Here is a 27,000-nt window from a genome sequence, read left to right as displayed (position 1 = left end):
CGGGTTCTACTCCTGGATTGGGAAGATCCCCTCGAGAAGGAAATGGCAATCCATTCCAGTATTCTTGCCTGGAGAATCCCATGGACTGAGGAGCCTGGAGAGCTATAGTCCATGGGTTCATAAGAGTTGGACACAACTTAGCAACTGAACCACCACAGATTTTCATCTAACATTTTCTTTCTACGGAAAGACTTCAACATTTCTTGCAGTGTAGATATGGTACTGATGAATTCTTTTAGCTTTTGTGTGTCTGAAAATATATTTCACCATCTTTTTGTTTTGTTTTACATATTTAGAAATTTGCATTTTGGCATAGGAATCATATTGTTTTCTAATAATGTCATTGACATATAAATCATGTAAGTGTACACTCACCCATTTGAAGTGAGCAATTTAATCATTTTTAGTAAAATCACAGAGTTGTGCATGACCACAGTCAATTTTAGAACATTATCACCACCCCCAAAATGAAATCCCCTTCCTCAACTACCCCATCTCTGCCAGCCCTAGGCAGCCAGTAATCTACTTTCTGTCCCTATAGATTTGTATGTTCTGGACTTTTCATGTAAATGTAACCATACAATATGTAGTCTTTTGTAGCTAGATTTTTATCACTTAACATAATGTTTTCAAGGGTCATTTCTGTTGTGGTATGTATCAGTACTTTATTTTTTCCATTTTTTTCTTTTTGTCAATGTATTGATATACAGGATGTTATTTACCAATTCATTAGTTGGGTGAACGTTTGAGTTGTTTCCATTTTTGGCAATTATGAATAATGATGCTATGAATATTTGTGTACAAGATTTTGTATAGATACATGTTTTCATTACTCTTGGTTATACACCTAAAATTGGAATTTCTGAGTTAATTGGCAACTCTATGTTTAAACTCTGGAGGAACTGAGATACTGTTTTCCAAAGGAGCTGTACCATTTTGCATTTCTACTAGCAATGCATGAGAGTTCTATTTGTCTACATCCTTGCCAACACTTGTTATTATGTTTCTTTTATTAGTCTTCTTAGTGGATATGAAGTGATAGCTCATTGTAGTTTTGATTACCATTTTCCTAATGGCTAGCCATGTTAAGCATCTTTTCACCTAGTTATTGACCATTGTATATTTACTTTGGAGTAATGTCTATTCAAATTATTTACCCATTTTTAACTAGGTATTTGTCATTTTATTATTAAAGTGTTCCCTGTATATTCTAGATCTAAGTCCCTTATCAGATACATGAATGGCAAATATTTTCTACCCCTCTGTGTGGCTGTATTTTCATTATTTTGATTAGATCCTCTGAAGGACAGAGGTTTTAAATTTGATGAAGTCCAATTGATCTATTTTTAATTTGTTGCTTATGCTTTTAGTGTTGTACCTAAGACATCATTGCCTACTCTAAGATTTCTCCTTATATATATTTTTAAAGATTTTTATACTTCTAGATCTTACATTTAGGACTATGATTTATTTTGAGTTAATTTTTGTATATGGCTTGCTGACAAACGTCCGTATAGTCAAAGCTGTGGTTTTTCTGGTAGTCATGTACAGATATGAAAGTTGGACTGTAAAGAGGGCTGAGTACCAAAGAATTGATGCTTTCAAATTGTGGTGCTGAAGAAGACTCTAGAGAATCCCCTGGACAGCATGGAGATCAAACCAGCCAATCCTAAAGGAAATCAACCCTGAGTATTCATTATAAGGACTGATGCTGAAGCTGAAGCTCCAATACCTGGACCACCTGATGCAAACAGCTGACTCACTCGAAAAGACTCTGATGCTGGGAAAGATTGAGAGCAGGAGAAGGGCGCGACAGAGGATGAGTGGTTAGATAGCATCACTGACTCAATGGACATGAGTTTGAGCAAACTCCAAGAGATAGTAAAGGACAGAGAAGCCTGGCGTGCTACAGTTCACAGGGTCACAAAAAGTCAGAAACAACTTAGCAACTGAACAGCAAGAACAAGGTAGGGTTCAATTTCATTCATTTGCTTATATATACCCAGTTATCCCTGCGCCATGTGTTGAAAAGACTTCAGCTTATCTTTGAAAAATATTTTTACTTGATGTAAAACTCCAGACTGCCATATTTTCCACCAGCACTTTAGATATATTGATCTTCCATTTTCTGGATTGCATATTCCCAAGGAGAAGTTTATCTTTGGGAGAAGGAAATGGCAACCCACTCCAGTATTCTTGCCTGGAAAATCCCATGGACAGAGGAGCCTGGTGGGCTACAGTCTATGGGGTCACAAGAGTCAGACTTGGCAACGAAATCACCATCATCATGTATATAGTTTATCTGTTTTTTCTCTTAATGAGTATTTTTCGTTACCACTGGTTTTAAGCAATGTGATGTGCATTCATGTCATTTTACTCACATTTCTTAAGTTTGGGTTTGTTGAGCTTCTTAGATCTGTGAGTTTTCATTGTATTTGGAATGCTTTCATTCATTATTTCTTGAAACATTTTTTCTGTTTCCTACCTCCTTCAAGGACTCCAGTTACACATATTTTCAGCTGACTGAAGTGCCTGCACTGATACTCTGTTCATTTCTTTCAGTCTCTTTTGTTTCATTTTGGAGAGTTTATATAGCTATGTCTTCCAATTCACTAATATTTTCTTCTGTGATGTCTAGTATGCTGTCAATCCTGTCCAGTGTATTTTCTTTTCAGCCATTGATTTATTCACCTAAGCTTGATTTGAATCATTTTTATATAATCTATGTTATGCTTTTCTACATAATCTTGAAATATATGAAATATAACTGCATCAATATTCTTGTGTAATTATTGTATCATCTGTGTTATTTTGGAACATTCCTATCAGTTGATTTTTCTTTCCCCTATGGGTTGTATTTTCCTACTTCTTTACATGCTTCGTAATTTTTATTGTATTCCAGATATTGTGAATTTACCTTGTTAAGTGCGACATATTTTTTATTATTTTAAATAATCTTGAGCTCTGTTCTGAAATGCAGTTAATTTACTTGGAAACATTTTGATCTTTTTTTTTTTTTTTTTTTCATTTTGATCTTTTCAAGACTTGTTTTCAAGCCTTGTTAGGTAGAATAAGAGTAGCTTTAGATCTTAGGCCGATTCCTCTTTACTGAGTGATCTACCTGATGCACTGAATTATAGGTTTTCCACTCTGGCTAGTGAAAATACAAACTATTCTCTACTCCGGTAATTGTTCTTCCTGTCCTCTCTGGTGATTCTTCCCTGGCCTAAGGTAGTTCCTCATATGCAGTTCCTCGTCATTGGCCAGTTGAAGACTTGAGAGGACATTCTACAGACCTCTTGAGCTCTCTCTGCAAAATTCTGTTTTCTCCATGCTGTTCTCTTCTCTCCTGTACTTTTCTCTAATGCATTCCAGCTGTGTTTGCCTCCCCTAACTTTCAAATCTGTCTCTTCAGCTCAAGGAGATCACTTGTTTGAGTTTCCCCTTTTCTGGTTGTGGCCTGGAAACTTTATCTGAGGAGTAAGTTGGGATAATCATGTCACTCTTTTCATTTGTTCCACTTACTTTAGGGATCACTATCCTGTACTGTTTGTTGTCCAATGCCTAAAAGTGATCATTTCATATATTTTTGCTAGTTTTCTAGATATTTAACTGAAGCACAGAGGGAGGGGAATCTAGTCCCTGTTACTCCATCTAGACTGGTAGCCATAGTCTTTAAGAAATGTTTTATCCCATTCTCTCCACTCTGAGTGGTTTCATTATTGGGAATAGGCTGGGTTATTTCTTATAACTTCAGTGTTAGGTCTTCTGGATGTTCCTCCACTGTAAACTTCCCAGTGTTAGGCACCATGGGAGGTTTATAGTGATATATGATATTATGCTGTCTTATGTTTGTTTCAGATGTACTTGTCTAGTTTTCTCAATCAGATTGCAAGTTCTCTTAAGGTCAGGGACCCTCCATACCTTATATTTTATGCCAAATCCCCACCAAACTAGGCACATTTGTTTATTTATTAAATATTTAATTGGCTCCATCAGGTCTTAGTTGCATCACTTGGGATCTTTCCTTGCAGAACATGGGGACTATCTAGTTGTGGCGTATAGGCTCTGAGGCACGTGGGCTCAGCAGTTGCAGCACATGGGCTCAGTTGTTCCAGGGTACGTGGGATCTTAGTTCCCCAACCAAATTCATACTTGCATCTCTAGCCTGGCAGGTGGATTCTTAACCAGTGGACTACCGAGGAAGTCACCACATTTATTTTTTGACTGTTACTCAGCCTTTACTTAGTGAAAATTCCATCTGAAGTGTTAACAAATAATACACTTGGGATGAGAGTTTATGTCAAGCATCAGTGTTTAAATGCTATGAGTAAAAATGAATGCTGATTCATCCACCATAGTTATATATATGCAGGCAGGAAGAACTACCACTACCCCTCTCACTGTGGTCAGCAGAGAATTTTTTTTTTCTGATTACCCACCAAGACTGTTAGTATCTTTTTAAGGTAATAATAATAGTAAAAAAAATAATGCAGATATCAAATCTGTAGAAAATCTACAAAGTAAGCAGTCAGTTCTTCAGTAACTGAGCACTCTTACTCTTCATATAAAAGCACATGTGAAAATCAGTCAAAATAATTATTAATGAAGTAATATTTAATTAGATCATTTTGAAATTTTGCTTTTCCCACCAATGAATTGTTATTAATACCACTCTAAATAGAAATAACAGAAGTTAAAATGATCTCTTTATCTGCTTTAATATTCTGGTAGGATACAGGAAGAGAGTACAGTACAATTTCATTCACTGCCTCCACAACAAATATGTCCTCAATCAACAGTAAATATGTTCCAAGTTTGTTTCTAGTGTTGAGGACGTTGCTGAAGGGAAGACAGAGATGCCTTGCTCTCATGGCATATTCCCTTCATATATAAATATTCCATATTTATATATGGAAGCTCCATGTAGGTAAATAGTGTAGCATATTTATAATATGTGAGGAATTATGAACTCATCAAATCATTGGTTGAGTACCTCATATATTCCAGACATTTTCCTTGGGGCTTATGTTACACAATGAACAAAACAGACAAATTCCTTTCTTCCATGAAGCTTATATTTGGGGTAGGGGGGCAGTCAAATAGGTAAACAAATATAAAGCAGGTGGTAGCTGCTCTGAAGAAAAATAAAGCAGTAAGATGGATTAGATAATCATGCTAATAATAAGGAGGGAGCTCTTATTTACGTAGGGTGGTCAGGGAAGGCATCTCTAATGAGATGTGCTATTGATACAGACCCTTGATGAAGTGAGGGAACTAGTTATCCCGCAGACTGTTCAGGGGAACTGTTCCAGGTTGAGGGAAAATTGCAAGTGCAGATGCTTCTATGTATGAGTGGGCTTGGTGTGTTTGAGTGAAACTAACAGAGCCAGGAGAAAGTGCTAGGAAGTGGGGGTAAAAGGGATGAGCAGGGTCAGATCAAAGAAGGCAGTGCAAACAATAATAGAGTCACTGTGTTGTACTTGGAGGTGGAAAGCCAGAGGAAGATTCTGAGCAGAGGAGAGACATGACCACATCTATATCATCAAATGATTGCTCTGACTGCTACTGAGACAACAGACTTTGGGAAGGCAGGGCAGAAGCAGGGAGAAGAGTAAGGAGGCTTCTTTCAGGTGAGAGATGATGGTGGCTTGGCCTGTAGTGTTAACATAGGAGGTGGTCAGATTCTGGGCATATTTCAAATGCTTATGCTGAGTGAAAGAAGTCAGACCAAAAAAAAAAATACATAATGTATGATCCCATCTATATCAAATTCTAAAAACTACAAATCAATCTAGAGGAATGTTGGGGTCCTTTAATGGACTGGAACCTGGTGGTCCGGAGTCGACGATAAGAAAGTGAAAGAAGGCAAGAGGCTAATATTCCCTGGGTTATGCAGCCGGCCTTTACGCTCCAGGGAATCAACCAGAAATAGAGAAAGAGAGAGAGAGAAAGAAGGACACGGGGACCCAAGTCTCTGGTGGAGCAAGGGTGCTTTATTGAATTCTGTAAGAGTATATATACCGTGTGACAAGGTAGCTTCTTCAGATAAAGATCAAAAGACCTGACTTTACAAGTTACCAAGGAAACAAGGAGCAATAGAGGCCATAAGGCCAAAAGGCAATCCATATCAAAAGAGGGTCATAAATAATCCTTTTCACCAAATGGAAAAGCTAATGAAGGAAATCCTATGCAAGCATCCCATCTCTATGATCTCAGTCCTGGGAGCGGCTTGCCAGCTCCTCTCGCCCCTGAGAGGGACTGATAAGAAACAGAGGGCTCAAGACAGATAGGAAACAGCACACAGGAATCCTACTGTTAAACAGTCCTGACAGAGTAATACAGGGTTTTTTGGAGACAGGCACAAGAGGGGAGGGAGGGATGGCAAAGGAGCATGAGGACTCTTCAGGGGGATGGATATGTTCATTACCTAGATTGCAGTGGTAGTCTCATGAGTGTATACATGTCAAAACTTATCCAGTTGTAGAGTCTGTGTGCGTGTGCATGCTAAGTTGCTTCAATCACTTCAAATTCTTTGCAACCCCATGGACTTATATATAGCTTACCAGGCTCCTCTGTCCATGGGATTCTCCAGGCAATAATACTGGAGTAAGTTGCCATGCCCTCCTCCAGGGGTTCTTCCTGACCCAGGGATTGAACCAGAGTCTCTTATGTCTCCTGCATTGGCAGGCAGGTTCTTTACCACTAGTGCTACATGGCAAGCCCCAATTATACACTTTACATATGTGCAATTTACTATATGTCAATTATATCTCAAACAGATTTCCCTGGTGGCTCAGATGGCAAAGAATCTGCCTACAATGCAGGAGACCCAGGTTCTATTCATGGGTCAGGAAGATCTTCTGGAGAAGGGAATGGCAACCCAGTCCAGTATTCTTGGCTACAGAATTCCATGGACAGAGGAGCCTGGCAGGTTACAGTCTGTGGGGTTGCAAAGAGTTGGACACAATTGAGTAAATCTCTACCTATCTGTCTATACCTCAATAAAGTAATTTAAATAAAGGATGCCCAGGATTATCTGATGGATTGGACTTGGGGTATGAGACAAAGAGGAGTCAGAATAGTTTGTAAGTTTTTGACTTGAACATCTAGAAAATAGAATTAAATGACTAGTTGTTGAGATAGGGAATATTGAAAGGAACATGGCTTGAAAGGGAAAATAAGAAGTTTAGTTTTCAGCATATTAAGTTGGGGATGCCTAATAAACAAACCTAAGATTCTAAAGCAAAGAAACACATGGTAGAAAAGAAATGAAGAACTCCTAATGGCAATACTATTTCCACAGTCACCTAATCTGTTGTATATTCTCTCCTGACAGCATGGGAACGACACTGGACCAGTGGGACATCTCATGGTCCCTGTAGATAAACAACTGTGAACTCTTTCTCGTCTTTTTCCTTATTCAACATTATGGTTTGCATAGATGGATGACATTCTTTCCTCTTGCTTTTAAGGAATCCAATCAGTTTGGGAAACTAATTAATGGGTTTGATTGGCATTTGGGGTTGATGATTAGCCTTGGCAGAGACTATAGAGAGAAGCCCCTGGTCACAGACAAAGGCAATGTCTTCATCTTGAAAATGAAGATAGTAATAGGACTATGTATGTATGTAGCCATTACGTAGTAATGGCTACGTACTATTGTTGTGAAGATTAAACAAATTGATACATATGAGGACTTTAGAATACCACCTGGACATAAAGAAAACACAATAAATGTAAGCCGCTATTAACTCGCTTTTCCTTCCTAACAACTTTTTCTCATTGTCGTTTTGATGTTAGTTTCCCCTAAATTGTGGGCTTCTTTAGACAAAGGCCTGATATCTTGTCTGTTGATCTACATGTTTGCCTTCACCACCCTAGTGTTTTGTCCAGTGTCTGGCCTAAAATGGTAGCATAAAATGGAATTTCAACATATTGGCATTGAATTAAATTATTCTCCCCTTATGGATAAGAGCTGCTCAGCTGGCTCAGACGGTAAAGAATCTGCCTGCAATGTAGAAAGAAGACCCTGGTTCGATCCCTCAGTGGGGAAGATCCCCTGGAGAAGGGAATGGCTACTTACTCCAGCATTCTTGCCTTGACAGTATCCTTTTTGGACAGAGGAGGCTGGCGGGTTACATTTTATGGGATCAAAGAGAGTCGGACACGACTGAGCAACTAACACTTTCAGTTTCTTATGGATAAAACCCCCAGAATCTGAAGATCTCAGCATGGGGACCCATTGCCCACCTCCATCCCCCAGGGCTAGGGGACGAGGGGTGCAGAAAAAGGCCAAGCAGGCCACCGGCTCTAATGTACACCACCGACCCATCATTCTGCTGACCTCTCCTTTTCCTATAAGGAGATCACGGAATGGGGATGCCCCCCCAAACTCCTGGGAGTCAGAAGAGGGAATCTCGAACTGGGGACTAGCAGTGGAAAATCGTGGGTGGGATTTGGTAGTTAGGAAAAGGAAGTACCAAACCAAGAAGGGGAGGTGAGGATGAGCCAGTTTGGGAAGGACCAGAAATCGGAAGCTGCAAGAAAGGGGTCACAGAAGACCTGCTGTTGGGATGGCGCGGGGTGGGGGATGCAAGGTGGAAGAGCAAAGTGAGCGAGGAATGGAGTCTCGCGGAGGGTCGACGACGCAGGGACCTAGGCAAAGGCACGCGATTGGACGAGGAGGAAGAGAGAGTCCCGGTTGCCAAGGCAGCCACCCGACGAGGAGGCCTAGGCAAGGAGGTGGGAGCGCGCGTCCTCCTCCTCCTCCTCCGGGACCCCCGCGGTCCCCGGCCCGAGGCCGCGCTGACGTGTCCGCCGCGAACTCACAGGCCGGCGGGCGCCGCCCCTCCCGCCGCCGCGCGCCCCGCCCCGCCCCGCGCCCCGCCCGCCGGCGCCCGCCCCGGCCGCGTCCTCCGCGTCACCGGCTCCGCGAGGTGACCACAACATGGCTGCGGCGCCGGGGCTGCTCTTCTGGCTGCTCCTGCTCGGGCCGCCCTGGCGGGTGCCCGGCCAGCCGGAGCAGGACCCCGGCCGGCGCTTCTCGCAGCTCAAACTCTGCGCGGACGAAGAATGCAGCAGTGAGTGCCGGGAGGGCGGCGGCGGCGCCGGGGCATCGCGGGGGCGGGAGCTCGGCCGCCCGGCAAGCCGACCCGGGGGGCGCAGGCCGGGAGGGCGGAGCGCCGGGTCGGGGGGAGGGCGACCTCCGGGTTCCTGCGTCTGTCCCCTCCGGCTCTCCGGGCGCCGGGGCCAGCTGGCCTCGGCGTGGGGGTCTCTGCCTCCCACTTGTTGCCAGCTTTTCATTTTTCCTTCGCGGACGGAGGCGGGGGATGGGGTGGGGGGTTCGGAGGTGGCCCCCCGGTTTTCCCGGGGGCCGCTCACAACGTCCCCTCCCCCGGCCCGCCCCGGCTCCGAGGGGAGATGGGGTTGCGCGTCGCGCGCCCCGGGCTCCGCACGCTGCCTGCGAGCGCTTTCCTGCCTCCGTCGCCGGGTCCTCGCTGGGTGCAGTCCGGGGGCGGATGCGCCAGGGACTCGGTGGGCGTCTTCCCTGCCGCAGGATGCTAGGGCTCGGAAAAGCCTCCCTGGCGCAGCCCCTTCGCCCCTCTGCTTCAGTCAGATTCGGGGCTCGGACCGCCTTTTCTACAGGGATTGGAGTCGAGGTTTGGGACGAGCCCGGAGTCCAGGCATGCGGTGTGTTCCTAGGTCTCCTCCCCGGCTCTGCCTCAGTCCTGTCATTTTTGTGCTTGGAAGGCTCCCGCAAATAGCCCGGCAGGGAGGGCACCGGGAAGGCCAAAATGTGTCTCTCGAAAGAGGCCGAGACTCTGCATCGGCCACCTGGTACCAGTTGTCTCCAGTGCGCAGGAAGCGGAATTGCTCCCTAACCGCGAATTCGGGGAGGGCTGGGGGTAGTGAGAAGGGCAGAGATCCCCAGACTGAGGTGAATTTGAAGAAGATTGTTAAAGTGAAAATAATAAATACACCAGGGGTTTTATAAATCCAGCCAGCTTGAGCCTTGGTCAGTTACATTGTTGGGCTCTCTTCCTGTGTGTTTGCCTTGGCCCCCTGTCGTCGTTGTGGTCTCAAATAACCTTGTAACTTACTGACAACCATTTCACACAAGGTTGTTCGTGTGTTGTAATCAGTGTATATAGAAAAGCGTTCCTTCTGAGGCCAAAGCCTACAGTTTAGCTGTTTAGATTGAAATCAGTGTTATTCAAAAACAGATTTCACAATCGGAAGAACCGTAGCACTGCCACATCATTAGGGGAAAGAAAGGAGGCTGCTTGGATCTGTTTAAGCCATTCCTAGAGGTAACCCTAAGACTGATGTAAATAAACGCTACAAAAGTGGAGCAACTTCCATGAATTTCTCCTGCAGTTTTCTCAGAGTAAGTCCAGGTTATTAGCAAGCAGTGTTGGATATGGCCAGTGTTGGCTATGCTTTGCTTTCAAACACTATCCTGCCTGGGTACCTCAAAACCAGTCATCTGGAAAATTATAACATCCCTGATACTTGCTCAGTACGGAGACATGGTGTTAGAAGGGCCCTTGGGTGTCACATAACTGGAAGAATGGCGTGTGTCCAACAAATGTAGCCGGAGGCGATAGCCAGCAGCTAGAGCAGGGTCTGGTCCCGTGTTGTGTTGCATAAAGTGTTTGTTTAGTAAGGTGTGTCCATGTTAGCTGTCCTCTGTGCTTTTCAGATAACTGCCCCACAGCGTGCATTATGTCCTCATCTGATTTATTATTATCCCGCTGCAGTGATCTTCCTATTTCTGATTCTGATAGGATCCCCAGCCTATCAATTTAAGAATTGTCCATCACCTTCAGCTTTGCCTCTCACTTAATTATATCTGAATTAGGATGCTGACATGTATTAAAATAATCAGCTTCAAAATCCAAATAACCCCCTTTAAATCCGTGTTTGTCCCTCAAATATGTGTGTGAAGATACATCTTAAGGTGCTTATTGCCAGTTGGCTTTTAGAGCAAGTGTTATTTCCGTTTCATCCTTCCTTCTCTCTGCTATTTAATTGCATTTGTTGTCCATTTCATTTGACAAGAAGCTGTGTATTTGGCCACCAAAAAGAAAAATACCACTTCTACCAATTTCTAGATCGAATATAGTTTAAAGTCCTGCATCTTAAGACTGAAGGTAACTACTGGACCGTTCTCATGGTTTTGCTTGTTCTCCCATGTGTGATTTTGCTTATAGAGACAAAACCTGTTTGCCCACTTTTGATTTTGTTTATAGAAATAAATAAACCTCCTTAATGTTGGATATATTCAACATTATATGCTTTCAGAAAATATTATCTTATGTGATTGGATCCATAATTGGGTATGATATCCTTTCCCATTAATTTATCCAGATACTGACAGAACAACTTGACTGCAAGTGAAGTGGACGGTGTTTACTGTTGCACAGTAGCAGTTATAGCCACTTAAAGATAGAGCCTTTTAGTGGTTAGTTCAAGTTAATTGACCTCCTGGGGCTTCTTAGGTGCTCTCCCCAGTTACCTATTACCACTGCATGTAGTCATGCTTACACTAGTTGCATCTGTGCTTGAATTTACCCAACTGCAAAATGAAGCTTTTTATAATTATGAAGCAGCAAAGACTGAAAACTGGATGGTTAGAGAGGGAACCAAGAGTTTCACTCGAGACCAGCCATGTGTGGCAGTGGACGCATTGCTCTTTGTTTGCATTATCCATAGAGAAAAACAGGGCAAGTTTACCTCTCTCCTGGCTACTTGCAGGGGAATGTGTAATGTATAACGATACAGCCCTATCGGTGCTCTGAGCATATGAGTTGAGGGTGATTGGTTTCAGAGAGTACTGGAGAAGCTTGATTGTTATTTACAGTGGATTGTTATGTTTCCTGATAAATCAGTATTTGAAAGTTGAATCCTGATACCCGCTTTTTTTCCCCCTCTCTTTCTATACAGTGTTAATGTACCGGGGTGAAGCTCTAGAAGATTTTACAGGCCCAGATTGTCGTTTTGTGAATTTTAAAAAAGGTGACTCTGTATATGTCTACTATAAACTGGCAGGGGGATCGCCTGAAGTTTGGGCTGGAAGTGTAAGTAAAAAATTTGACATAATTTTCTGCCTTTTTATTGACTTGTTTAGCACCGTAGATTTAAGTAGCCGCAGTTTCTGGGGGTCTTTGATGGAGTTAACTTGTCCCCTCTGCTTGACTGTGGAAAAGGGGCTCGTTGTGTGTCCCCTGCTGGCTTCAGGCCTAGTGCAGAAGAGGGTCTCCAACAGAAGTGAACTGCTTCTAGCTGCTGCTCCTCAGAGTCAAGTTCTCCACCGTACCAGCCACGAGTGCTCCATATGTAGCAAATAAGGAGTATTTGCTACACACACAGTAGAGTATTCAGTTCAGTTCAGTCCATCAGTCGTGTCCGACTCTGCAACCCCATGGACTGCAGCTCGCCAGGCTTCCCTGTCCATCGCCAACTCCCAGAATTTACTCAAACTCATGTCCATTGAGTTGCAATAGAGTATTATTCATTCATAAAAAGACTGCAGTCTTGCTATTTGCAACATGGGTGGATTGGAGAGTGTCATGTTAGTGAAATATGGCAAAGACAAATACTGTACATTATCACTTATAAGTGGAAGCTAAAAAGTAAGACAAATGAATATAACAAAACAGAAGCAGTCTCACAAATGCAGAAAACAAACTGGTAGTTACAATAGTGAAACCTGAAACTTCACTTTGAAACTTCTTAACTTCATTGTTTCAAAAAGGAAGGATTCGTGAACATCAGACTTAATCCTGTAAAATATGGGCAAAGTAGTGTTTTAGGCATTCCTGTTAAGAGTTGATTTTTTTAAAAGAATTATTTTCTAAACTGTTAGCATACCTAATCATGTGTGCTGTTCTTGTTAAAAAAGCAAAATGTCATTTTTGCTGCGTGCCTTCCTGTTTGCTTGTTTTGCTTGCAACTGCTGGGGCATCCTTTTCCTGCTCTTTGGACACTTGCTCCCACAGGTTCTTCCCAACAGGTCTGTTCCCACCCAGTCAGCTCTGTGGGTGTGGGCATGGCAGACATGGAAATCCATGACTTTGTCATGCCTTGATATTTTTAATGAGGTGATTCACTGGAAGTGACCTGATTGGGAGGCTTATGAGCTATTGTCCTTTCCTTTCTGTGTGATGTGTTGCCTGATTATTTATTGAAAGTAGTAAGAGTCCTGAATACCCTAAGGATTGTCCAAACTTACAGAAACACTCAGTCCCCAAGGTGAACATTTTCACTCTCTGTAAATCAAACAACAGAAAAGAAAGCTTAAGAATCCCCTGTCGGGAAAAACAGATTTATTTTGTTGGCAGTCCAGATTCCTAGGGAGGAGTCCAGTAAGACCAACTGGTCAGGTACAACCTTTCTATTTAGGCAGAATCCCAGTTGAATGGCTCAGATGCTGAAGAATCTGCCTGCAATGCAGGAGACCTGGGTTTGATCCCTGAGTCGGAAAGATCCCCTGGAGAAGGAAATGGCTACCCACTCCGGTGTTCTTGCCTGGAGAATTCCGTGGACAGAGGAGCCTGGCGGGCTGCAATCCACAGGGTCACACAACTGAGAGTCGTACACAACTGAGCAACTCACACACACACACCGGTTGAATCACCGTATTCAGAAGAGAATCTGTTTTGTTCCTTTCAAGTCTATTGCATGAGATTTCTTGATAGTCTTTACTCTTGGAACATTTTTTTTCAAGCCCATACCGTTTTTGATAAAGTGGTGAAGTTGGAGCATTTGGATAAGTGAACTTGACTTTTCACCTCTAGTTCAGTTCAGTTGCTCAGTCGTGGCCTACTCTTTGCGACCCTATGAATCGCAGCACACCAGGCCTCCCTGTCCATCATCAACTCCTGGAGTCTACCCAAACCCATGCCCATCAAGTCGGTGATGCCATCCATCCATCTCATCCTCTGTCATCCCCTTCTCCCCCCGCCCCCAATCCCTCCCAGCATCAGGGTCTTTTCCAATGAGTCAACTCTTCACATGAGGTGGCCAAAGTATTGGAGTTTCAGCTTCAGCATCAGTCCTTCGAAGGATCCTAGAGAGCCCGCCAATCTTTCTGGTTCCTGACCGTGCCCCTGCCTTTGCAGGGAAACCCTGCCCTCAGCTCTCAGCCAGAAGGGATCTTTGCTGTCTCCTGATGGTTGAGGTGGTGCTTTGTTTGCGCCGCTCGTGTGGCGTTCCTTTTACTGCCTTGTATCGCAGTTAATGTGTACTCTTAACTCCAGCAAAGTCAGAAACTCTATAATGGGGCATGTGTCTTAGCCATTTTCCTTGTGAATATTTCCTTTCAGGAAACAGCACTTGTTTCCATTTGTCCCAAGTATAGCTTATGCAGAATTTGTTCTCTTGAAACAATATTCTTTTCCCAAATCAAATCAGCAGAGATGAGATGCGGAAGCAAGATTAGATATAAAAGTTACCTTCAGTCATGAGGGCCTATGATTCTGCATCTTTTTGTCAGATCCTAAGAAACAGGACCCACTCGATGTAAAAATTTATGGAGTTTTTTACAACCTGTGGTCTCAGTTGACAAAGATCACACCAAGATAAATGTATTTCCTTTTCACATAGCTCTGATTTCTTTCCCTTTTCTAGATTCTCTTAATAAACTGTTCCTGAGAAGGAGAAAAATGTATTTTCTCTCAACCTCCCCTCTCATTTCATGATTAAAAACTCTGTCTCCTGAGCTTTCAAGATGGTTCTTGCTTCTATTTCTTAGTTTTCATTCTGCAGGTTTTTTTTTTTTTTTTTTGGTTTTTTAGAATTTTATACTTTAACTGCCAGTGTAGCAATTTAGAATTGCAGTGTAGCAATTTAGAATTGCACTGTCTTATCTAATCTTAAAGGCAGTGTTCTAGTAAAACTGGCTTTCACAGAGTTGCCAGATATAACAAAAGCTCTCATAATGCGGATATTTTAGGAGTTAGTGATAAGATACCCTCTTTTTTTTTTTTCTTTCTATGCATTTGATCTGCATGTCAGTCTCCTCCTTTATTGATTGGGAAGAGATCTGCTACTCCCTTTCAGACTATAGTTAGTAAAAGACAGTGTGTGTTTCTCAAGAGGACACACAATATATTGATAATAATACCTTTTAGATCTCCTTGGTGGCTCAGTCAAGAGACCACCTGCAATGCAAGAGTCCCGGGTGGTTCAATCCCTGGATCAGGAAGATCCCCTGGAGAAGGAAGTGGCAACCCACTCCAGTATTCTTGTTGGGAAAGCTGTTAGTGCTATAGATAAATGGGATTATCTTCTGTCTTTACTTGCATGAAACTAAGCTTGCTGTGTAGATTAGTATGAGTTTTATTTTCTCCCACAAATCTTGAAAATCTAGTTTGGAAAAAGCTAGTGCAGCCCATGGTATCAGTCAATATTTGCCTTTTGTTGTACTGGTCATGCATTTCAGAATTTTTTTTTTTTTTTTTACTTGTTAATACATCTAAGACCTGGTTTATGAATAATGCTGTGAAATGTGCAGATAAATTCTTGTTAGAGAGTATTTGAAATTCTTTCTACACAACTTTTATTTACATAGTTTTAATTGCATAATATACACTAACTTTCTCTCGTACAGATCTTCTAGCTATTTCAGAAATCTCACTGTATGTGCCCTGTGTTTAGAATTAAGTTGAATATTGAAAGAAAATTTCAGTGGTTTTAGAAAATTTGTCCTTACAACATTTTGTACTTAATTTATATTGGAATAATAATCTCTGTAATCATAATAGCAACTATCTATCTCTTGTGGTTATATCTACCTATCTGTATGTTTCCTCTCACTACTTAGAAGTCTCTCGTTTATGTTTCTCATAAAGAATTTTGATTGATACTCATTTCTTCTGCTGTTTTTTAATGTAGGTTGGGCGTACTTTTGGATATTTTCCAAAGGATTTAATCCAAGTGGTCCATGAATATACTCAAGAAGAGCTGCAAATTCCAACAGATGTAAGTTGTGGATTCTGTTGTTGTTCTCAGTTATAAATTGACTTATAAATTCATCAGTTACACTTAATTAACTAATTTTGAAAGTCTCTGAATGTGTTTTGATCAAAAAAAGGAAAACAAGTTAACATCTATGTATCAGATTTTAGTTTATCAGACTACCTTTAAAGAAAAGAGAAGTTTGAGAATAATTTATGGGAGACTTTGTATCACAATCCAATAGTTCTACGTTGAAGCAGGTGTTCTTGTATAAGGCTGTGTATGCTTATTCAGGATTTTTATTTGCTACTTGATATGAGAAAAAAATAATTCAGTATCTTTGTATTTAGTTATTAAATTTAGGAAGTAAATAGTTTTGTTTTTACTTTTCTTACTTCAAATTACTTGAAGTAATTTTTTTTTTTTTTACTTCAAGCAAGATGAGAAGTTGTCTCAATACTCACTGAATAGCCTTTAGACATTTCGAGTATATAGAAATCAGGTTAAATTAATCAAACCCTAAATTATGTATTAGGCCATAAAGTTTTCTTTTGGACTCTAATGATTTAAGGGATTAGAGTTATGGGATGGATTCTGGAAAAGGGAACCTGAATGTTTCACACAAGATCCAGCCTCAGTTGAAATCTCAAATCTGCAAGGCCCTGACTGCACAATCTGGAAAGCATTCATCCAGGGTGCACTAACTTAAGTAGCTTTGTGATGACAAGGATTTTGTGTTCTGGGATCCTCACTCCAGCTGATTATTTTCTGGAGTTTTAAAATTAATGAGAATTGAAACCCACCTTCAAACACAAATCTTCGAGCAACTCTTTGGAGTCACTGCGAGAGCATGCAGGCTGCTGGCCTGGGGCAGGTATCAGCCGAGCTCTGCTGAATAGATGAAGTCACAGAGCCGTTGCTATTCTTGAAACTTTTTGTCTTCCCAAGGGTCATGAAATCAGCCTGATTGCCTGTTAGTCCTTGCTCCTAATGAGGATACTGCTGGGAGGGAAATATACGCTAGACAGCAGCTCATGGGTCACAGAGACCTCATTTGTTAGGGATTCCGCCTTCTCATTGCACCTCTCACTCCATGCTTCCCTTAACGTGAAGAAATGGCTTAGAAAGGCACGCGGCGAGCAGAGGAATCATTCGTTCCTGCCACACTTGTCAGGTCTGTCCAAGGACTGTGACAGTTTAGTTAGGAGAAGGAAATTATCTTTGTTGGTTTTTAAACTTTTCCCTCTGTTTAATGGAAAGACTAGAGATCTCTTGAGAGATACCAAGGGAACATTTCATGCAAAGATGGGCTCAATAAAGGACAGAAATGGTAGGGACCTAACGGAAGCAGAAGATATTAAGAAGAGGTGGCAAGAATACCCAGAAGAGCTGTACAAATAAGATCTTCATGACCCAGGTAATCATGATGGTGTGATCATTCACGTAGAGCTAGACATCCTGGAATGTGACGTCAAATGGGCCTTAGGAGGCATCACTACGAGCAAAGCTAGTGGAGGTGATGGAATTACAGTTGAGCTATTTCAAATCCTGAAAGATGATGCCATGAAAGTACTGCACTCAATATGCCAGCAAATTTGGAAAACTCAGCAGTGGCCATAGGACTGGAAAAGGTCAGTTTTCATTCCAATCCCAAAGAAAGGCAATGCCAGAGAATGCTCAAACTACTGCACAATTACACTCATCTCACACGCTAGTAAAGTAATGCTTAAAATTCTCCAAGCCAGGCTTCAGCAATACGTGAACCGTGAACTTCCAGAAGTTCAAGCTGCGTTTAGAAAAGGCAGAGGAACCAGAGATCAAATTGCCAACATGCACTGGATCATCAAAAAAGCAAGAGAGTTCCATAAAAACATCTATTTCTGCTTTATTGACTATGCCAAAGTCTTCGACTGTGTGGATCACAATAAACTGTGGAAAATTCTGAAAGAGATGGGAATACCAGACCACCTGACCTGCCTCTTGAGAAAAGTGTATGCAGGTGAGGAAGCAACAGTTAGAACTGGACATGAAACAACAGACTGGTTCCAAATAGGAAAAGGAGTACGTCAGGGCTGTATATTGTCACCCTGCTTATTTAACTTCTATGCAGAGTACATCATGAGAAATGCTGGGCTGGAGGAACCACAAGCTGGAATCAAGATTGCCAGGAGAAATATCAATAACCTCAGGTATGCAGATGACACCACCCTTACGGCAGAAAGTGAAGAAGCACTAAAGAGCCTCTTGATGAAAGTGAAAGAGGAGAGTGGAAAAGTTGGCTTAAAGCTCAACATTCAGAAAACTAAGATCATGGCATCCGGTCCCATCACTTCGTGGGAAATAGATGGGGAAACAGTAGCTGACTTTATTTTTCTGGGCTCCAAAATCACTGCAGATGGTGATTGCAGCCATGAAATTAAAAGACACTTACTCCTTGGAAGGAAAGTTATGACCAACCTAGACAACATATTAAAAAGCAGAGACATTACTTTGTCAACAAAGGTCCGTCTAGTCAAGGCTATGGTTTTTCAAGTAGTCATGGATGCATGTGAGAGTTGGACTGTAAAGAAAGTTGAGTGCCGAAGAATTTATGCTTTCAAACTGTGGTGTTGGAGAAGACTCTTGAGAGTCCCTTGGACTGCAAGGAGATCCAACCAGTCCATCCTAAGGGAAATCAGTCCTGAATATTCATTGGAAGGACTGATGCTAAAGCTGAAACTCCAATACTTTGGCCACCTGATGCAAAGAGCTGATTCATTTGGAAAGGCCCTGATGCTGGGAAAGATTGAGGGCAGGAGGAAAAGGGGATGACAGGATGAGATGGTTGGATGGCATCACTGACTCAATGGACATGGGTTTGGGTGGACTCCGGGAGGTGGTGATGGACAGGGAGGCCTGGCACGCTTCGGTTCATGGGATCGCAAAGAGTCAGACATGACTGAGCGACTGAACTGACTGACTGACTCTGTTTAATGACCCCTTTTATGTCAATTTGTTTACTAGCAGAGGTCAAAAAAAAGTATTAGGTTTATGGGCAGTCCGAAAGCAGATCTCTTTGACACCTAATCAGAACCCTGATTTAGAGTAGAGTGTATCCCTCACTGAATCTTGTCTTCAAGCTGTACTTGTGATGGTTAAGTGGGAGCCCCTTGACACCGTTCTTTGTCCCTCAATATTTTTACTTCCCCTGCACTTACTTGTATTTCAGTAAGATGCTCCTTAAGCTGATTTAGCTTTCCCAGTCCAAGGAAGGTATAAGTCAGGAATCTGTTGTAGACCGAGAGCCTGTCAGCAAGGTGGTACTGCCTGTTTCCAGCTAGGGAAGCAGGAAGGTACAGCCTAGAAGGGAGGATAATGGAGATGCTGGGTGGTCTTCCAGTTTCTTCTGGACAAACTGTTGTGGGGTAAATTCCCAGAGCATCAGGCATAGATGCTGGAAGGTGGGAGGACCAATAAATGATGCCATACTTTTCCCTACTTGTACCCAGAACAGACTGAGAAACCCAGCAGGCAGGTGGTTGGAGACCAGGATGTCACCATCACTTACTGATAAAACTTCTTGGAGAACACAGCTCAAGTGTGCAGAAATTAATGGGCTTTTGAACGCGGCAGTCTAGAACGAGACAGGCTTACCAGACACAGGCAGAGCTAGCCAACCAGGGGGCTCTCCTAGTGGACTGTCGCTTGTAAAACTGACAGCGTGGAAGAGAGAGGGTGTGTGTCCCCTCCAGCCAGGCCCAAGCAGAGGACAGGTGGTGCAGGACAAACCCACCAGCGACAGGAGTCACTGCTCCTCAGGGAGAAAGAGTGAAGGGAAGCCAGGAACGTTACTCGGGTAGGAGCCCTTCCTCATGGAAATAGGGAGCCAAGGGAAAGGTGGGGTCCATCCTTCTCTCTCCTGACTCCCCAGGGTTGGCACAAAAGCCCCTCCAGGGCCAAACATGAGTTTGCAATCATCTCTGTCATTAGCGTGGGCAAGCACTTGTTCTTGTGACGCTCAGTTAGTGACACGCTAATGTTTTTCTTTGCCTTGCAGGAGACAGATTTCGTTTGTTTTGATGGGGGAAGAGATGATTTTGATAATTATAATGTCGAAGAACTTTTAGGGTTTTTGGAATTTTACGATTCTGCTACTGAAGATTCTGAAGAAGTTAAAGAAAAAACTGCTCAGCATGTGGAAGAACCTCCTGAAGCATCTAATGAAAGTGACGCTGAACCTGAGCCAGGAGAACCCAACTCAGAGGAAAATGAAAGTGTATTCTCAGAAAACACTGCGGAACTCAGGGAAAGATCTGAGGCTCAGAAGAGCCACCCCCAGTTAAACAGTCAAACAGGTCATGCTCAGGGAGAGCGAACTTCATTTGAATCTTTTGGAGAAATGCTGCAAGATAAGTTAAAAGTGCCAGAAAGTGAAAACAACAAAACCAGCAATAGTTCTCAGGTCTCACGTGAGCAGGAGAAGATCGATGCTTATAAACTTTTGAAAACAGAAATGACTCTGGACTTGAAAACCAAATTTGGCTCAACTACCGATGCACTTGTATCTGATGATGAGACAACCAGACTTGTTACTTCGTTAGAGGACGATTTTGTTGAGGATTTGGATCCTGAGTATTACACAGTGGGAAAGGAAGAAGAGGAGAATAAAGAAGACTCCAATGAGCTGCCGTTACTAACTTTTACAGATGGAGAAGATACAAAAACTCCAGGGCACTCTGGAATTGAGAAACACCCGACGGAGAAAGAGCAGAATTCACACGAAGAGCATAAAGTTGAGGAAACTCAGCCCCCAGGCATCAAAAAGGGTGACAAGAAGATACCAAAACCCCAGGAAGATATTATCTTCTCTGATGTTACGGAAGGGGAAGAAAACACAGACACAGATTTAGAGAGTTCTGATTCAAAGGAAGAGGATGACCCATTAGTTGTGGATAGCAGATTGGGGAAACCACGACCAGAAGATCATATTGACCCTGAAAAGGCAGCAGACAGCCTTGTGAATGTTGAAGTCCCTAAAGCAGACAATGACAAGGACCCAGAAGTGGGCGCAGAACTTCACATTAAAGGCAAGGGGCGGAAAGCTGAGGAACCCAAGAGGGACTTGGTGCGGCATGAGGTGGGGCTAGAGGAGGAGACACAAGAAGACCAGACCATGCACGGTTCTTCTCACAGTGGCCACCTCAGCTCTTTCCCAGCTGCTGAAAAAAGTACAGAAACATTAAAATCAGCCTTTGGTAAGCAAGAGACTGTCCTGAAAGGAGCAGCCGTTCACATCTCAAAAGAAATGCTTTATGAAGAAAAGCCCACAGGGCGGAGTTTGGAAGGTGCCTCAGAGAGTGACTCAGTTCCGCAAGCAGAAGCGGCAGGGAATCGAGGGGATGAAGGAAAGACTGAGCAGGAATCCGTGGGTGTGGCAGCGCCCTTGGGCAGTCATCAGCCTAATGCTTCCAGAGACAGCGTGGAGGAAGTAGACGGTTCACTAAGTGGACCTAAGCCACATGTGCTTTCAGGGGAGCATCCGAGCCCAGAACTTATAAAGGATCGGCTTCTTAAACTTCAAAATCAGACTAGGTCCTCCTCTCCAGATGACACTGGCTTGCTGGGAGACCGGGAAGAAGAGGGTCCCATTCTGGAAAGAAATCTCTCCTGGCAACAAGGAGATGTGGCTGCCGCAGTTCATAAGCAAGTGAGCGAGAAGAGAAAGCTCTCTGAGGAAGAGGTCACCAGGGTCACCAAGGATGCCTCTGAGGAAGAGATCACCAGGGTCACCAAGGATGCCTCCGATGAAGGGCAGGAAGTAGGAAAAACAGGCCTAACCGATAGCACAGGAGGACGAGGCTTCCACCCAAAAGAACCAAACCCAGAAGATGACGATTACAGCCCTGAAGAACTCCTGGAGGATGAAAATGCTATAAGTGCGAAGCAGTCTAAAGAAAAAAGCCCTGAGATTCAGGATAAGAGGTTAGATGCTGACCTGCAAAACCCTGAAAAACCTGTTTCAGGTGCCATTAAGACTGATCCAGAAACTGAAAAAAACAAAGAAGCTGCTAATCATATATCGGAAAATGAAAGAAAAAATGAGACTGCAGGTAAAGGGGTAGACAGTCTGGGCAGGGACCCAGGTGGTCCGGTGGTGGAAAAAGAAGGAAGCTCTCCTCTGCATCAGAAGGCACAGAGACCCTCTGAAGGAAGTGACTTTCCTGGCAAGAAAGAAAATCAGACTCCAGAGTTAGGTGAAGCGTCTCAGAAGAAAGATCCCGATTATCTTAAAGAAGACAACCATGAGGGCCACCCAAAGACCTCAGGGCTCACTGAGAATCCTGGGGTAGAACCCTCGAAAGAGGAGGAGGAGGACGTAGAGAAATTCGTGGACCCGGGAAGCCAGGGGTCTGCCTCCGAGGACCGTGACGATGACTCGTTCCCCTGGGCTCCACATGCCCCCGTGCAGCCTGAGGAGAGTGTCCATTCGGAGGACTTGCCCATAATCAGCAGCTTCTTTAAAGATCAGCAGTCTCTGCAGCGATTCCAGAAGTACTTTGACATCCACACGCTGGAAGCCATGTTCCAGGACATGTCATCCAAGCTGAAGTCAGCGCAGCGCGAGAGCCTGCCCTATAACGTGGAGAAAGTCCTCGATAAGGTCTTTCGTGCTTGGGAGTCTCACATTCTGACGGAGGCAGAGAACATGCTTGATGCTCGCGTGACGGAAAACAGAGACCTGGAAACAAAGGACAGTAGCATCTTTGAGGAGGCAGCGGTGCTCGATGATGTTCAAGACCTGATCTATTTCGTCAGGTACAAACACTCCACGGTGGAGGAGCCTGCTCCCCCGGCAGCGGCACAGCCTGTAGAGGGAGGCTGGGATGGACCAGCGGAAGGTGAGGTACCCACCTGTGGCCTTGTAGGGTTGGGCTTGAGAAACAGGCTTGGGGGCCTGGGGCCTGCTGAAGTGCCTCGTGCCTGATGTTTGAAGCTCTCTCCGCAGGTCCCAGCGTCCCCAGAGGGGAGGGGCAATACAGGGACGTCCACACGGCCCTTCCCACCTTCTCTCTTGGAGGCTGGAGTATAGATAAATATTTCCTGATCCACTTTTCACTTAGTTGAGACCAGCAGTGGTAGCATCCTCTGCAGGAAACTTTATAAAAGAAAAAGACTCGAGCAAGAAAATGGTATACAAAGTAGACCTGGTAACAGAGGACCAATTTCATGAAAGCGCTTTTTTGAACACATTTTCTTCATCATAAAATGACTACTGTCTGTCCAGGGATGGACTGGCATTAACTTTTAACTCGATGCCTTGCCTGAGTTCTTGCCCTCTAACCTTCTTCTTCTTCTTTTTTTTTTAAGAAAGTGTGTGTTTGTTTGGTTTTGTTTTTTGGCCACACCAAGCGACGTGCAAGATCTTAGTTCCCTGACCAGGGATCGAACCCAAGCCCCCTGCAGCAGAAATACAGAGTCTTAACTACTGGACTTCCAGTGTAGTCACCCCCCTGCCCAGCTTTCATCTTCAGTGGATGACGTGTTCTTTCCTGCCCTGTTAAGGCAGGAATTCAACTTCGGTCAGTTAAATTCTACCAAACCCTTGAGTTCTTGCATTCAGATTCCTTTCCAGCCAAGGAATGGAACCAGGATGCAGAGCCTGCTGACATAGCGCTTGACATAGAAGCCATTCCGTAAATAGCGACTGGACCAACCCTGAGCCAGCACCCTAGAAAAGTTGATTCCTAGCTCCGCGCTCTTTGCTCTGTCCCCGTGCTTCTCAGATGGAAGGTATACAGACTCTTGGGTATACTCTGAAGAGACTGGACAGGCACCTCGGCGAGCTGCCTTTGCACGTCATGCCCTTCCCTGTGCCAGCTCTATGAAGCACGCCCGCTTCTGTGTGGAGGAGATCTGTTATTTCCTTGTGGAGTAGATGTTTCCTATTTCCGCTATTGACTAGAATTCCCTTTTCCACATTTTTCTGTGTGGGTATATGTTGGTTTGCAGAGGGAAGTTAGGTTCATTGAAGTCCCTACAAGAAAGATATTTATGAAATGCTTTGGGATCAGGGTTTCTCCATAAATTTTATCATGTAGATTAGATATCTGTGATGTGAGAGAAAAGCAATTGAAACTCTTCTTTCCTTGCCCAGTTTTGCCCTGTGGGGCGCCAGCGCATGGAGGGCAGGGTGGGGGGCCACAGAGTTGTGTGCTGGGGGCGTGCTGGAGGGGGGCTTGTCATTGAGCTTTGCCAGCCCAGGGTGTCCTCTCCTGTAGACACCCAGCCACCACTGGAGGAGAACTTCCCACAGGAGGACACGGAAGTTCCTCTGATGCAGATTCCCAAAGAGCCCAGCCATTTGGATCAACCCATGACCAGGGACATGGGTACCTCAGGAGTCACCCAGAAGCCGAAAACTGAGGAAGATGGAGACCCAGGTAACACTTGCTAATTTTTCTTTACAAAGTAGAAGCCTGTTCTAGAGAAGACCTCCTAAGAGATTTATTGATAAAAGTAGGAAATGGAGGGGACCATAACACAGACATAAATGCATTTAAAAAGTAAGGAGTCCTGGAACTAGCAGAGAAAAGCAGGAGTCAGAACAGATGGAGATGAGTAATAGCAAGCAGGTCAGAGACCATAACTAATCTACCAACCAGTGCTTGGCGGGCATTAGCTTATGTGAGTAATGGAAATCGAAAATACTGTTCTTAAAAAGTCTTATGCTCAAAAACAGCAGTTTTCAGGCAGACCAGCAGTGGGGAAGCTCTGGGGCTGGAGACCAGCAGTCTTGTTTAACAATCCGTGCAGGGAATTCCGACCTGTTAGAAGTTTAGGTTTGAGAACCACTGCTCTGTGTCTCAAATTCTGGCTCCCACTGTTCCCTGCTCCATCCCACTCCCCACGGAGTACATGGTGGCTCAGGCCTTTTGTTAACATGCTACCTAGTCATGGTAAAACTTCTTTTAGAACAGTGAAGGGGATATTTACATCTAGATGTCCTTATACTATAAGATTAGAGGAAACAGTGCAGAACTTTGCAGGATGTAACAGTCCAATGTGGACAGACCTTGGGAATAGCATGACTACATAATCACCGAGCACAGTAAACATCCAGTGGGAGAGAGACAAATTTCATTTGGCTTGAGAAAGTTGTTTTCAAAATAAAGGGTTTTTTTTTTTTAAATTCGTTTATTTTTAATTGGAGGGTAATTACACTGTTGTGTCGGTTTCTGCCATACATCAATATGAATCAGCCATAGGTATACAAATGTCCCCTCCCTCCCACCTCCCACCCAAAATAAGGTTTTTAAAAATGCAACCCCAGTAATAGTATCAACAACGTTCTAACTTTTGTGTAGCTCACTCATTTTACTGATAAATCAGAATAGCCGATTGTTTTATTTTGTCTATCCAGTATTGTGATACAACATCATTATCATTTTGTGTTTTTAGAGGTTGTGGTCTCTACCCATAGGTAGAGTCTTACCCTATGATACCACAGGCCTAGCGGCACTGGGCTGCCTCCCTGACCACCTCAGCCCTTCAAAATACAGGAGAGGTCACAGCAGGAAGAGGAATTCAGCTAATTTGAGAAGAAATAGCATATCAGAGGTCTCTTGTGTTCCAGAGGATATTGCGTTCATATACAATACTCTGTACTTTTAAACTCTTATAACTCTAAAAAACTCTCAAAAAAGTTCTCTTTGTTGAGAATAAGTCACATACCAATAAACTTGATACTTTCTTGCTTGAAAACTTTCAGAGTTAGGAAAGATTTTGCTTTGCAGAATTAAAACCAGATGTCTTGCCTCATTCTTTAAGTTGCATCACAAAGTGACACAGCTTCCTTTAGAGACTGAACTGTGAAAGTGAAAGTATTAGTTGCTCATTCATGTCCGACTCTTTGCGACCCCATGGACTGTAGCCCACCAGGCTCCTCTGTCTATGGGATTCTCCAGGCAAGAATACTGAAGTGGGTCGCCATGCCCTTCTTTAGAAGATGATCTTCCCAAATCTCCCTTCATGCATCTCAGATGAGGTGCTGACCTGGTTGGGAAAACTTCACCAGTGGTCAGATTCATAGGTCAGTGGCAGTGGAATCTTAGGGTTGGAAGACACCTGCGTGGCAACTAATCCTGCTTCTCATTAGTTACTTCTTGGACTCTTAGCTGTTTATAAGAAACACCCCAGACCCCCCAAACTCCTGAAATTCCTTCCCTACCACCATCTCACGTAGAGATCCTTCCAGGGAGAGGTAGAATTCGACCTCTTTTGCAGAGCTACACCAGGCCCCTGCCTGTGAGCAGGTCCCCTCCGTCTCGGCGTTTGCCATCCTCCCTTATGTAGCTGTCATTCATGCATTCACTGCCTCCCAGGTGCCAGATGCTGCGCTGAGCATGGGTGCAAGTCTGCAAGCTGACACTCTTCTCTTTCTCATTGTTTGCCTGAAGTTTCTAATACAGTGCGTCACCAGCACTCAATAAATGTTTGTTAAATGTGATAGTGTGTCTATAGGAAAAGCATAAAATTCTGTCTTCCTCAATCACCGTGAATCTGTATTATTCAGACAGCAGTTGCATTGACAGGGATGTGATGGAGGAATTGCTGGCAGGTAGATTGGGACGGAGATAGTGTTCATTTTATAATTGAGGATGTGATGGCTCTAATGCGGGTGCTGACATTTTTTAAAAATATATAAGTATCTTCAGGAGAAGCACATATCCAGGCAGAGAGACTAATATTCAATGGGCACTTGATAAATATTTAAAATGAAGAGAAACAAAACTTATCCTCAAGTTTAAATAAAATATTTGCATTCTCCTTCAGCTTTAGGGATAATTACACCAGAAGGCACTCCTGTCGATGCTGTTGATGCCCCAAAGCAGCTGGCAACAAATACTGAAGAACCAGCAAGTGTCACGCCCCTGGAAAATGCAGTTGTTTTCATATACTCACTCATGTTTCGTTTAACTAAGACGGTAAGTTTGACATGTAATTCTTCAAATCGAATGTTAATTATTACAGTTTTCAAGTTGATTTTAAGCGTGAGGT

The 27,000-nt window shown here is 43.5% G+C and overlaps 1 protein-coding gene across 6 annotated transcripts in view; it reads left to right on the top strand.

Moving 5' to 3' along the window:
* Window positions 1-8,914: 8,914 nt before the first annotated feature.
* The window catches only part of MIA3 (MIA SH3 domain ER export factor 3), a 55,746-nt gene continuing 37,660 nt past the window's right edge, over window positions 8,915-27,000 (top strand). For 5 of the 6 annotated variants that reach the window (XM_043485607.1, XM_043485605.1, XM_043485603.1 and 2 more), the window contains exons 1-6: window positions 8,915-9,083; window positions 11,950-12,083; window positions 15,901-15,987; window positions 20,000-22,841; window positions 24,222-24,383; window positions 26,776-26,927. In XM_043485607.1, the coding sequence (XP_043341542.1) occupies window positions 8,951-9,083; window positions 11,950-12,083; window positions 15,901-15,987; window positions 20,000-22,841; window positions 24,222-24,383; window positions 26,776-26,927 (3,510 nt within the window). In that variant the 5' untranslated portion in view covers window positions 8,915-8,950. The remainder of the gene's footprint in view (window positions 9,084-11,949; window positions 12,084-15,900; window positions 15,988-19,999; window positions 22,842-24,221; window positions 24,384-26,775; window positions 26,928-27,000) is intronic. The other variant, XM_043485606.1, reaches the window with a different exon arrangement.

Source organism: Cervus canadensis, chromosome 13, assembly GCF_019320065.1.
Source record: "Cervus canadensis isolate Bull #8, Minnesota chromosome 13, ASM1932006v1, whole genome shotgun sequence".
Classification (NCBI taxonomy): Eukaryota; Metazoa; Chordata; class Mammalia; order Artiodactyla; family Cervidae; genus Cervus; species Cervus canadensis.
The sequence above is the reverse complement of the archived record's forward strand: the minus strand, read 5'-3'. Positions and strand labels throughout refer to the sequence as shown.